At 37.6% G+C, this 12,516-nt stretch overlaps 1 protein-coding gene across 1 annotated transcript in view; it reads right to left on the bottom strand.

Moving 5' to 3' along the window:
* The window catches only part of LOC104624315 (prostatic acid phosphatase-like), a 19,219-nt gene extending 7,969 nt beyond the window's left edge, over positions 1–11,250 (bottom strand). Inside the window, exons 1-5 of the mRNA XM_010291653.1 lie at positions 11,137–11,250; positions 5,335–5,430; positions 3,846–3,932; positions 2,781–2,933; positions 25–123 (exon numbers count right to left, since the gene is read on the bottom strand). Of these exons, the coding sequence (XP_010289955.1) occupies positions 25–123; positions 2,781–2,933; positions 3,846–3,932; positions 5,335–5,430; positions 11,137–11,250 (549 nt within the window). The remainder of the gene's footprint in view (positions 1–24; positions 124–2,780; positions 2,934–3,845; positions 3,933–5,334; positions 5,431–11,136) is intronic.
* Between the last annotated feature and the right edge of the window lie 1,266 nt (positions 11,251–12,516).

The raw sequence follows: 12,516 nt of genomic DNA on the forward strand, positions 1-12,516 counted from the left end.
TGTTTCCTTTTTATTTTGTCTTACCATGTATGGTTGTATTCTATTTTGAAATTCACTAGATGTTTGTGTTTCATTCTGAAGTTCATCAAAACGGGGACAGTCAGGCAGAGGAAAATGCAACCTCTGAAAGAAGAGAAGTAAAACTTAGAATAGTTCTAGAATTAATGAACACATCTCTAGTTTTTCTATTGCTGAGATTGCTGATGAAATATTTGTTAGATAGATTCATGGCCATGCTACAGCTACTCTATAATGGCTTGTTTGGGTACTTTGTTCATGAATTCAGTTAATATAAGCAATCGACTGCGGTAACTTGACTTTTCAGTGGCTACATGTGGCTATGATATCTTGATTTCCCTCAGTTTAACTGATTTTGGCAAAAAGCAATTATGCATGTCTGACAGGGGATTGCTTTGAGAAATGGATCAGGGTCCATGATTAGGAACTTAAAAAAGCTACCATTTCCCTCTTAATTTCTGAATTGCCCCAGCTGAACTTTGACTCCACCTGGTACTGGAATCTGAATTGCTTCTGCATCTATACATCCTGCTTTCATCTTTTTGGAGGTAAGAAGTGTGCTATGGTAAACATTTTAAGTACCACTTAATGGGCAAAACTTGAAGAGATTGTCACACAAGAGTGACAAATAAATTGTGCTCCTGAAATACCAAAAAACTACAAGCCTAATGGCTCTGTTCCTGTTTAGAGGTGTGGCTCACTTTTAATAACTCCAAGTCTATGCATTAGGAGGTCACCTGATAGTACATATTTGATCTGAACCATGTCTAAATACATATGTGTCCGTCACACTCTGTGCTCTGGCAAATATGCTTTATGCCGATTGCAGAAGGACAGATGATACCTGAACCAGCATATAGCGTCAGTAAAAAGTTATGATGAGCAAAACAAGCTTGTGCTGGTTAAGCACTTCATGTCACTAGAGCATTTTTGACCCAGCACTAATATTATCCTATAACTGAACAAATCATGTCAAGGAACTGACTTCATATACAGCAGAGAAATTAACTTCAATATCTATGGCTTATATATGTGCAAGAAGGTCTACTCTTTCTTGAGGTGAACATGAGCAAACTGCACTTCCAGTGCATCTCTTTTCTCTTTGATTTATCAACATGAAGCTTGCAGCAGCCACCAGCTGACACTAGCACACTTTCACTTGGACAGGTTTCCAAGGGTGCATTTTTTCTGTAGCAGCGGCACACTGGAGGGTGAAGACTCAAAGCTGCAATATGAAACTTGGGAATGTTGTTTAATTACACAATAACAAATGTTTCTTTTGCTGTATGGCTTAACTATCCCCCTCTAGGTGTTATTAATTAAGCCACTCCCTTTGGCCTCATTAAGCAGTACTCAGTACTGTTGCCTGACAGGTCTTGGTAGATCTCAGTGGCTGAAAAATAAACTGTGATTAGATTTTTTTACAGGACTGTACTTGGCCTCAATTTCCCACTTTGTGTTGCTTAGGGCTTGAAAATACCCTCAAACATCTACTTGGTTTAACAAGGGAACAATGTTTTTTCCAGGTTGTTTGCATATTTAACAGGAATTTTGAGTTGCCGCAGAGGTGTGTTTCAGTGAAACATCAATACCCACTCCTGAAGCAGCTGCAGAAGTGATGAGGTACTAGAGATTCCTACAAATGAGCGTGCCTTCTCCAAACAGGTCATTGCATTGCATTGTGAGTCCTCTAAGGGCTTTGAGGTTTTATTTGGCCAAAGCTCTAACCACGTTGTTACTTTTTTGGTCTTCTGGTGAAAGGACTTCCCCTAGTGTCCCACATTGAAATAACAGCGACAGCAGTCTTTTAAGTTTCAAGCCAAATCTCATTGTGCCTAATCCAGTTTGTGGAAAACCTTTCTTTCTGTACCTGCTTTAAAGCATGGCCTCCAAGAATGAAGGAATGCCAATAGAAGGCAGGTGCGCCCACCCCCTAATGACAGAGTCCGTCCTCTGATGTTGGTGACTGGACAGACAGTTATTTAATAGGACTTTTGTACACATTTCCTTGAAGTCAACTTCTGTCCTCAAAGACAGAAGAAAATTAGCCTTTCTGTCATTACACTCAATAACTTTTTGTCCTTGTTCAACACACTGTTCCTTACACAGTCCTTGTCACAGGAGCCAGTGAAATTAAAATCTAAGACCGAGTCAGCCAGAGAGAGCTACATATAGTAAAACTTCTACAAGACCTATTATTCAGGTAGGTCTGCTGGTATTATGAATCGCAAGGCAAGTGCCAGGGTTTCATTAAATGTTTGTATAACACTGAGCATAAAAGGACCCTTGTCTGTAATTAGGGTGCTTAAGTGCTACCAGAATAGGAAAGTAATAATTGAGACATCATTACAGTGGCTGGTGAAAATTCCATTCCTTGAATAAAATATGGAACAAACTTGCCAAGGAGAGGAGGTCTGTCTAGCTGATTGGTGTTTAGGAAAGCACTTGTTCTCTATAAAGGTTTAAGGCAACTGCCCCATAATACTGTCCAAAAGTGTCCTTGCCAGGAGAAATGTTAGAGCTGTACCTTGAAGGAAACGGTAGCGTGGATGACAATTCAGGTATTATGCAACTATAGAAGGAGGATTTTCATACAGCTATTACAGTTGACCTATGACATGCTTATCAGCCAGTAGCTGCAGTTGATGTTTTCTATTAGATTGAACTCAAAAAGAATAGAAAATATTTTTAGCTTTTTTTCCCCTCGTTTTTACTTCTGGGAAAGTTTAAGGCATTATAGGAAACTTCTGGACAGTACTTACCCGGTCTGTTGATTTTTGCAAAATATGAACTGGAATGGGTTGCCAGAGAAGATCAGGATTCCAAATTTGGCTGCTAGTTGGTGGAAAGAGGCCAGAAAGGTATGACTGGGCACTCATAATTGTGCGATCATAATCTGTACTTTGGATGTAAAACTGAAGATAGAATGGCAGAGAGTTAAAAATAAAATTGAAACAACAAATATAATACGGAAATTTTACCCAACTCATCAATCCCGGCTTCTCATTTTCAGTTTTATGTTTTTGCATGAAGTTGAAACAGTGAAACCATAATTCAGCTTTCTAGACCCCTACTTCATTTGCATAAATGGAATTGCCAAAGCATTTTTCAGTTTGGAATCTAACCCTCAGACTGAGCTAAGAAGAATAAGAAAGCATGATTTAAAAGAAGGAAGCTCTCCATCTTCTGAGATTCAGAGGAACATTGATATGTGTAGATGTGGCACTTAGGGCCATGGTTTAGTGGTTGACTTGGCAGTGTTAGGTTTAGGGTTGGACTCAATGATCTTAAAGATCTTTTCCCACCTAAATGATTCTATGATTCTGTGAAGGTGCTTAAAACCATAAACCTCTCTTGGAAGCATAGCAAAGCTATAGTCTTTTATGCCTTTCCATCAATGCATCCCTCATGTATAGACCAAAATGATAGTAGTATCTTCCCCACAATAGATCTGTACCATATGACAAGCACATCCAAACAACTGTTAGACCTCTTTTTTACAGGATGAAGTATGTGAGCATGGCCCATCACATGGCTGGGTATGCATTCACCTTTCAACAGGGTAGAACAATATTGGGTCACTATGTATAGATTCCCAATTCATTCAGTGGTATGAAGCTATTCAGACCTGAACTGAATGTAGGTGCTGAAAGTTAGACTTTAGTCTATGTTTTTACCTTGACATAAAATCCTTACTTTCAAAAATGTTCTTTTATTACCTTAATTCTTCCATTAATGAAATGAATATGATGATGTGCTTTTATCTAGCACAAGTCCATAGTTCAGCTATGCCAGAGAAATGTCCTCCAGACAGTTTTGCTATATACCTCTTGCCGGTTGTATGTGCTGTTCAAAAAGTTGGAATATCTTTCCCTCATGTACCGTCCAAGTTCAAATAGCTGCTGCATTCCAGTCTGTGAAGCAAGCATACAAATGACTATTAGGTTAACGTGACTGGAGAATCTTAATGTAGAAATTTCTTTTCTATTTTCTTTTTTTGTCTTCAGCAATCAGTTTTTGAGTGATCATTAACTATTTGTATAATGTGCTGTACATGTTGTAGGTGATCTAGAATTTTTAACAGAAATACTCGTTTAGATATATGAAAAAAATCATACGTTCTGAAATGCTAAGACTCCAACATCTGCTACAGGAAAGGCAATGCGCCTGATTCTATGCAAATGCTGTTTCCACAGTGCTGTAGCTCTGTAGACTCTCCTGGAGTTATTCATGATCAACATTATTCTTTGCAATGTGTGTCAGATAGTGACAGCTGAGAAAGGATGATTGATAACCTAGTATTTATTATTGTCATCACTCTGCTATTGGATAAACCTGATGAAATTGTGGCTTGCATTTCATGCCTTAAGTAACATTCTTCCATCTTTGCCTTGGTGCACCTGCAGTTGTCTTAGATAGCAGTCTTTTCTGTTACTCATTTCCAAAGCTGTGAGCTGAACTTTTAAACTTTTAGCTGTCAGAAAACTACATTCTTACTACTGTTGCTGACAAGATAATAAAATAGCAAAAAGCTCTCCAAAAAAAATCCATGCCAAAGCAGAAATTTTTTTTCTTCTTGCAACATAAGCTATGTAGCTGGGAGTAGTAATGTGTTGTCTGAGTGTCTGAATTTTACAGATCTTTGAAGACTCACTTCAAACACTAAATGCTGAACTGTCTCTGATTCATGCTTCTGCATCATGATGAAGTATTATTAGGAAATGCATTGACCTCTTTGCTCCAGAATTTCACGTGTCAAATACAGTTAAAGAGCTAAGGCTTGATGTTGAAATGCCAGAGCAAGAAGTAGGTTCAGTGCATCCTAGTGAAACTCTGGGCTGAAAGCAGCCTTATTAGAAGACACATCATCCCCAGAAGCAGCCTTCTCCTGCAAGACTTCCCTTGTTTTGTGAGTAGGTTGTTGCCAGTCAAATGATGAGATATGGACTCATCACTTGACCTGGTGGGCAGGTGTCATTCCTTTACCTTGTCACAGGGCCCAATTTGTAATGGTCATTAGAACTTCATCAATGTTAAGAGAACAGACAATGTTTAAAATTGCCATTTATTTGAATGCAGACACACTCTCAGGAAGTTGTTGCTTTTAGGAAGGTAGTTATAAAGCTATGATGAACAGATTTCAATTTAACAATAGTTGGATGAATAATGTTGCAAAAATGTTTATGGATTATGGGGTATTGCTAATACCAACTATCAGTATTTTGGATTTGCTAGTGTTTCTGAGACACACATAAAAAATCTGCCCACTTCTTATTTTAGTAGCGCACATAAATTCTTCTAAGAAAGTCAACATACCTTGGTAAGTTGTCCAAATCCCTGAGGCCATTCACTTTCTTTGTGTAGATCTGTTGGAAAGTTTACAATTGGTGTTCGGTCACCATGTCGGAAAACCTAACAATATTACCAATAAAAAAATGGAGTTAATTACTGTTAACATTCCTTTCTCGCCTAGCTAGAAGTTATAATAATTAGTTATTATAATTCTAGTGCCATTTTTCAAATGAAAATATTGGAGAGTCTGCAGAAACCTAGTCAAGTAGGACTGGAGTACATTCTTTACACACAAGAATAGGTGTGATTATATAGGAATTTAGTGGGCATGAGCCTCATGATTCTTCCTTCTAGAACATAAAATTAATCAGCCAAGATGTTAATGCTGAGGTAATGGATAATGAGATAAGGATACATCCATAGCTAGGTGCCTAGACAAGAAATCTGACTGGCTTTTGGACACCCAGCACCTCTGAATATTAAACCAGTTACTGATGTGCTTATATGAGTATTTAATTACTTTGGCATTGACACTTGAAACTTTTGGTAAATGCTTTTTTTGTAGCAGTATTGTTAAAAGTAACTCCATGTATACATGGATATTGTGTTTGATCTCTCATCATCCGAAACTATAAAGATGAAAAAATATAAACATCTACACTGTTGGCTTACTTAATATTTATTAATACTTTTACATATATGTATAAAATATATTTGAAACTCTGTAGGACACTGAATTACCCTCCCTAAGCTTGTCATGTGTGGGCTTAGAAAAATTAAGTCCACAAAAGTTTCACATGAAAGGAAATGCTGGAATACAAATTCATAGGGCTCCAGACAATATTCCAGGATGCTGATCCAAACTGTTGCAAAACTTACCTTTGCTTGATTCAATGTTTACATAACCAACCTCATTCCTGACTTTGCAGAATAAGATGACAATGTGGAAGCATGGTATATTTGTTCATAAAATGACATTTATTCCATAATATCTCACTGGTATATAGCTTGTTTATAATTAATACTCTCCATTGCCTCATTAAGCCACATCATTCTTGCCCAAACATCAGAGAGGTTTGTACAAGCTAGTCAGTTTGCCACTCCCACTGGGAGGTGTTTTATGTTTATATTTTTCAAAGTAAACACAAGCAGTGTGGCTTCATGTTTTAATTACCACACACACCCTTTTCATCAACCTTCTGTACTAATGTGCACAAACTTGTGCTGGAGCAGGTACTTGAGAGATGGAAAATACCATCCTTTAAAGGCAAATATAATTGGTTTTCTCCCTCTGTTGTTTGTTTTCTACAATAGACAGAAAGATTTGCTAACGTAGATGTTGCCATTAGAACCATGTAGAAAGCTGCTTATTATTTTTCTGTTTTGCTAGTTGAATTTCACTGAGGATGTGGCCAACCTGAAATGAATATTTTTCAGCAAGACAAAGAGTTTTTTTCACCATCATGAACAACATATTGTTCAACATGAAATTGCAGAGTTTCAAGAAAAAACCCACCTTTTTTTTTTTTTTCTGAGTTCAAGTACAGCAAGATAGTCCATAAAATCTTTCTTAAATATTTTATTTTTGCCTCTCTATGAAATTTTTAATTCCGTATGTCTTTTCTTACCAATCTGGAATCTCACTTGGTTCTTTATAATTTCTCAGTGTACCTCTAGCGAACAGGAGAATAGTAAAGAGCTACGTTATCTGTTGATTGTTTCAGCTGCATGCAAGAAAAATGAGTGAGGAAGACTGGTGTCACTGTTTATTTCCTTGGTGTTTTGACAGATACAAAAGTGTCAGGTAGAATTCATTAGACTTTCTGGACAAGCTGATGCCTCTGTAAAGAATGAAGGTTAAGTTCCCAATTACAATGTAGCTGCATATTTTCTTGTTAAATTATCCAACTTCACAGAAAAGCATTTTTATGAGGAACTGACAGTTGCTCAAACTGACTGACATGACTATTTTTTTAAGCAACATTAGCAATGGATCGACACTTGGATGGTAAATATGCCCTTTTTATTAGTGAAAAATTACTGAAATATGTTAGATTTTAAATACTGGTTTATGATGCTTCATACTCAATGTGCAACATAACCCTCAGTCTGTATTTCACTGTCACAACAGTCAAGCCCTAAAAACTTTCAATAAGCCAGAACAGAGGAGCATATTACCTGAACAGAGGTGAGAGGCCAAAGAGATCCAGATCAAAAGGTATTCAAATATATGTGGTAGGAGGAGATGTAAAGAAAATATTTTCTCTCTTTGTAACCTTAAGAAATGGCAGCAGTGGAGGGTGTTCTTGTCTAAAGAGCAGCACAGCTTCTTTAAGTCCACACAAAATAGAAAAAAAGTTCAGTTCCTTGATTGTATTTTTGCTTCTTCATTTCACAGTGACATATAAATATGATATTAACACTAAGCTGGAGGTAGCAAGACAGAAACAAATACTTCCGAGAGCAGAACCCTGTTTTTAGGAATTGAAGGACTAAGCTTCCTTCTAAGCTAAGTAATTTTTGTTAGTGCTCAAACCTCCTTCTTGCTTGCTATTTCTGAAAATTACATTGCTTCAGCTGCAGCTGGAAATGAAACAATGACCTTATGAACAACTACTTAACCTAAAAAGCCAACTCATTCAGTTATAGATACATTTTAGGAGACGTTTTTTTTTTAATTAAAAACTTTAAGAAGAGCTTGTGTATTTAAAAGTTTGTTTTTTTCATTAGAACAAATGATACTGTCAGGGAAAGAAAATGTATCCCTACAAAGCTTGCCTTGCTCATCAATATGTATTTCTCAACACTCATCATTTGGATTTTATTAAAAATGAGTTGATCCTTCAAATGCATTTAAAAATATGTGTGCTGCAGCATTTATTACTCCTGGCTTACAGATTGCTTTCCTGACATTTCAGAAGGCATAGAACATGGCAGGATGAGAGAAAAGGAACAAGGAAGCATCATAAAATGTCAAAAGCCACTAGAAATCAAGAAGGAAGAGAGGGAAAGGAGGGTGTACACAAAAAGACTAAAGCATACCTGTTTGGTATACTAATTTCAGCACTTCTATCTGAAGTTCTTTGAGAAATCTTTTTTCAGATTTCTATCCCATTCGCTCTTTGTAACTTTGTGAGGGTGATCACTTCAGATCAAAATGGCCACGTGGCTCAGACTTTGGCCAGCATTTGCTTCCATTGTCGTCAGCTGAAAAATCATATTGGATTGAAACTGGTGCAGAGGAGAGGGTCAGCTGAGAATATGGCATGTGTGGTATATATAACATCTTCATTCAGAAACGCTATGAATTACAGTGAATTATCTATCTCTGAGTAATAGTGAGCCTCTTACTGACATATTTATTGACAGACTCAACTTCAAACAAAAAGATTTCTTATTTTGAAGCCGGCAATAGGAGTGAAGAAACAAGAGAGAAATGGAACCAGTCATGCTGCCAGTTCAGGGAAACCATAGATGCAGAAATATTGAGCATGTTTAGTCAAGTTTTCAAGTGGCTTGGCTTGATTAGACAAACAGATAGCATGCTCAGTCAACACTTCCTATCATGAGTTACAAGAAGAAATACACAATGAAATCACACTACCTCAGAAACCATACCTCTTTGTATATATGACAGGTGAAATGAGTGCCTGTGTGGAGGCAGAAGTTGCAGGTCAGAACTTCGTTATTGAGAGGCAATGAATCAGTATTTAATTTCTACTTGGGTACCCAACAGTCCTGCGTATTTCCTATTCTCTTATGTCTGGTTTAATTCAGTGCACGAGAATTATGGTGAAGACTAATGTTTACATGTGAGAAAGAAAACTAAAATAGCATTTTGACAAATTGGCTTGAATTAGAGCTTTTCAGCCAAAAGGACTTGTGGCTAATAATCAAAACACACAGAATCAGCACAAAGATGGGAATTGTGAGGAGAGAGCGAGACACTTTGCCAGAGCATAGCACAATTCTAGAAGAGAGCAAAAGGAAACATTTGTCTGTTTTTTCTCCACTGCAGATGTATTTTATATTGTGCAATTCCGCTATGAAAGTTTTAAAAAGTAACTATGACACGCAGTAATACTCTCAGGTGAAAACATAGCAACTTACAGAGTACAGTTGAGAAATGGCTATTGAATTATCTCAGAAAGATGCCTTTTAGACTTACCTTGACTGTAGCCATACCCTCATTATATCCAATTATATCAGTGAAATGTTCTGGGGCCAATTCCTATCCTATTTATTTATGCTAGCAATTCTGTTCCCATGAAAATTCAATCAGCGAGTCCAAAAGGCAAAATTCAGCTGAGCACACAGAAACCATGCCTCGAGAAAAGAGATGTATGTTGATAAGAAGATTAAACCTATTGTAACTTTTTAGGCAGATTGGTCAGTCTGAGGAAAAGTATCAGGGATAAAATGAAGACAGTTTAAATTAATTTTACCTATTATTTTAATATTAATTGTGATAAGCTACCCTATATATAATAAAGTGCTATCTTTCTTCTTTTTTCATAGGTGGGGAAGGTGGCTGCATAGTTGTGGTAAGCAGATGATTTTGGATAGGAAGCCTCTATCTCCATAATGGTGAGCATTTCCTGTAACTCTGCAAAACCATTACTTGTTAGAACATGATAACAGCTGCAACTCAACAAAAGTCTCCTTCCTTTCAAAGAGTTAATTCTCCAAGGCTTCCTGACTGCCTGATTTCATCCATGTGTCCAGTTCTCCCTCTTATCAGTGCAACAACATTTAAGTGTATTCCTATACACAGAATGTGACCGGAATTAGTGTTGAGCCCCTGCCGGGTGTAGTGTCTGATAGAGCAACAAGCCTCAGCAGGAGTAGGAGCTGGTTTTTCCTGTGTGCTCTGGCCTCTCTCCAAGTGGCACATCTACAATGCAGCCAATAGACAGCTAGATATGAAATAATTTATCTAGAGCTAGATTATATGTTTTGGGCACAGTACTTCTGTCTGTTAACTGTATGTGCATGTAATGTCTCAGAGAAACGTGGAAGAAGAAGATCTTAAAATTCCTATTTCTAAATGTGAATTCCAATCCCCACAACTTTGTATTGAAAATATCCCTTTAGACTAACAATTCTTTATCGGTAAACCTCTTACTACAAAAAGAAATTAAAATGAAAAAGGATATGATGCAACCTTCACGATCCAAACTATTTCATTGAATTAATCTCTCTTTTACCTGAGGTATTGGGGAACGTGACATTGAAGTAGTGTCTACTTACTTTAAAATGAGAAATGACCCAGCAAAAAAACACAATCGCAGTCTATTTTCAACCTAACTGCAGTTAATGCAACACGTATCCCAAATCTCTACATAAAAATGCCCTTTTTTGTTTCTCAGTATACTGCTGTGCCAATTCAGTTATTCTGAAATGGAAAATACTTTTGGTTTTGTGGTAACTTCTGTAACATCATAGGCTTCAGCTTCCAAGCACAGAGCAGGTAGGCCATAATTGCCAGCTCTCAGACTATGCATCAGAGCGTCATCTAAATTAAGCAAGAACAGGTAAACTTGGACCTCAGACCTTTTAACTCCTGTGCACTATGCGTCTATGCACCACAAAGCTACGTTGTTCAGTTATCTTGAAAGAACTAAGGGTTAGGAGACTAAAATTCTTGTATCTAGGGGCATTTTTATCTTCATTAAGTAAAGTCGATAAACACAGTAAACAAAAGGGCAGCAGTAGTTATTTCTAAGTCTAAAAAGAGGCAAAGCAACTGCACACCTTGCTTGATTTGACAGCCATATCAGATTCCCTGTATTCCCCACAAAAAAAATAGAAAAGAAATCTACTCACTACAACCACAAACTTCAGTTCTCTTTCTGCAGTAGTCTGTTGAAGCAGAATGAGGAGAATACGAAAAGCAAAGCACAGGATCCTAGATGGGTTGGGAAGCCATATCACTCCCATTCTGGCAGAGGATGAAAACAGGCTTTGTAGCTCCAGCAGCTGCTCAGGCTGAACAGCCCAGACGTCAGGCTGTACTTTCAAAAGGGGTGGAACTGCTGCCGGTGAATTTCAAATCCAAGAGGAATGTTGTGTGACTACGCAACAAATTGCATCGCCCTTTGTTTTCAAATTACTGTTTACATTCTATTTAATCAAATCATAAGTCAGCTCCTTTTTCTCTGTGATATTTTTCTCTTTTGGAGTGTAAGGATGAGGTTAAAATACGAAGGAGTTGCTAAGCACTCCTAATGTTTTAACTTACCTGTTCTGTTTCCACTTCTCAGGGCTTGGAATTTTTTCCGGACTATAGCATGGCTATGAGGATGAACTTGGAACCAAGAGCCAGGCAATACTGTTTCTCTTTTCTCTTTGCTGCTCAGTTAGTCCTCTTTTCAGCTTCCCTCCCCTCCCTTTTTCTTGCCTTTTCTACATTGTCACTGTGAAATCAGGATAATTATTTCAAATAACACTTCATGTAGGTTAAAATTACCAGTCCTTCTGATAAAATAGCTGAATAAATCTTGCAACAAGTATGTTCTTTAAGCTCCTTGCTGGGCAGTTATTTGCTCTTCAGTCTGTGTGTTGCTTTTCTTTTCCCTTGCAGTATATCTATAGTTCCCCTTTCGTAACTGCTTATGTTAAGTTCTTTTTTGGCCTCAATTCTCTAAGAAATTTCTTGTGAACAAGCCCTGGAGCCCACATTTTTATTGTTACTGATTAAGAACACTCTTTAACTGGCTTTGAGAAGATTACTCAGCTTGCCTCTGCTGACTTCCTCTCTTTAAAATAAGAATAATGATACTTACAGACTTGATTTCATAAGGATTATCTGAGTAAATGAATTGCAGTTTACAGAGACGTATTAGTAGAGTTCTTCAAATGTTAAAAACTAAGATCCTCTGTGTACTGAGTTATCCCATTCCTGTGATACACAAACCTGTCTTGGGGTCTTTGGTTGAGCTCTCTGCAACAGTATTCTCTACAACAGGTATTTTACCATTTACCAGCAATTCTGTCTCTGGGCCCCTAAACCCCACTAAGCCTCAAATGCTCTCCGAGTTGTGTGCATGACCTTATGTATCCATTTTGTTTGATGGATGGGAGTAGAAGGGACGAGGACCACGGCTCCCAGGCTTCCCCAACTCTCTTGCCAGTCCTTGCCCAATTTTCAGCACTTACTTGAACTTCTTTCTTCCTCCACTGCTATGTCCCCACCCTCCTTTTTGG

This window comes from Phaethon lepturus, unplaced genomic scaffold, assembly GCF_000687285.1.
Source record: "Phaethon lepturus isolate BGI_N335 unplaced genomic scaffold, ASM68728v1 scaffold5847, whole genome shotgun sequence".
In the NCBI taxonomy this organism is placed as follows: Eukaryota; Metazoa; Chordata; class Aves; order Phaethontiformes; family Phaethontidae; genus Phaethon; species Phaethon lepturus.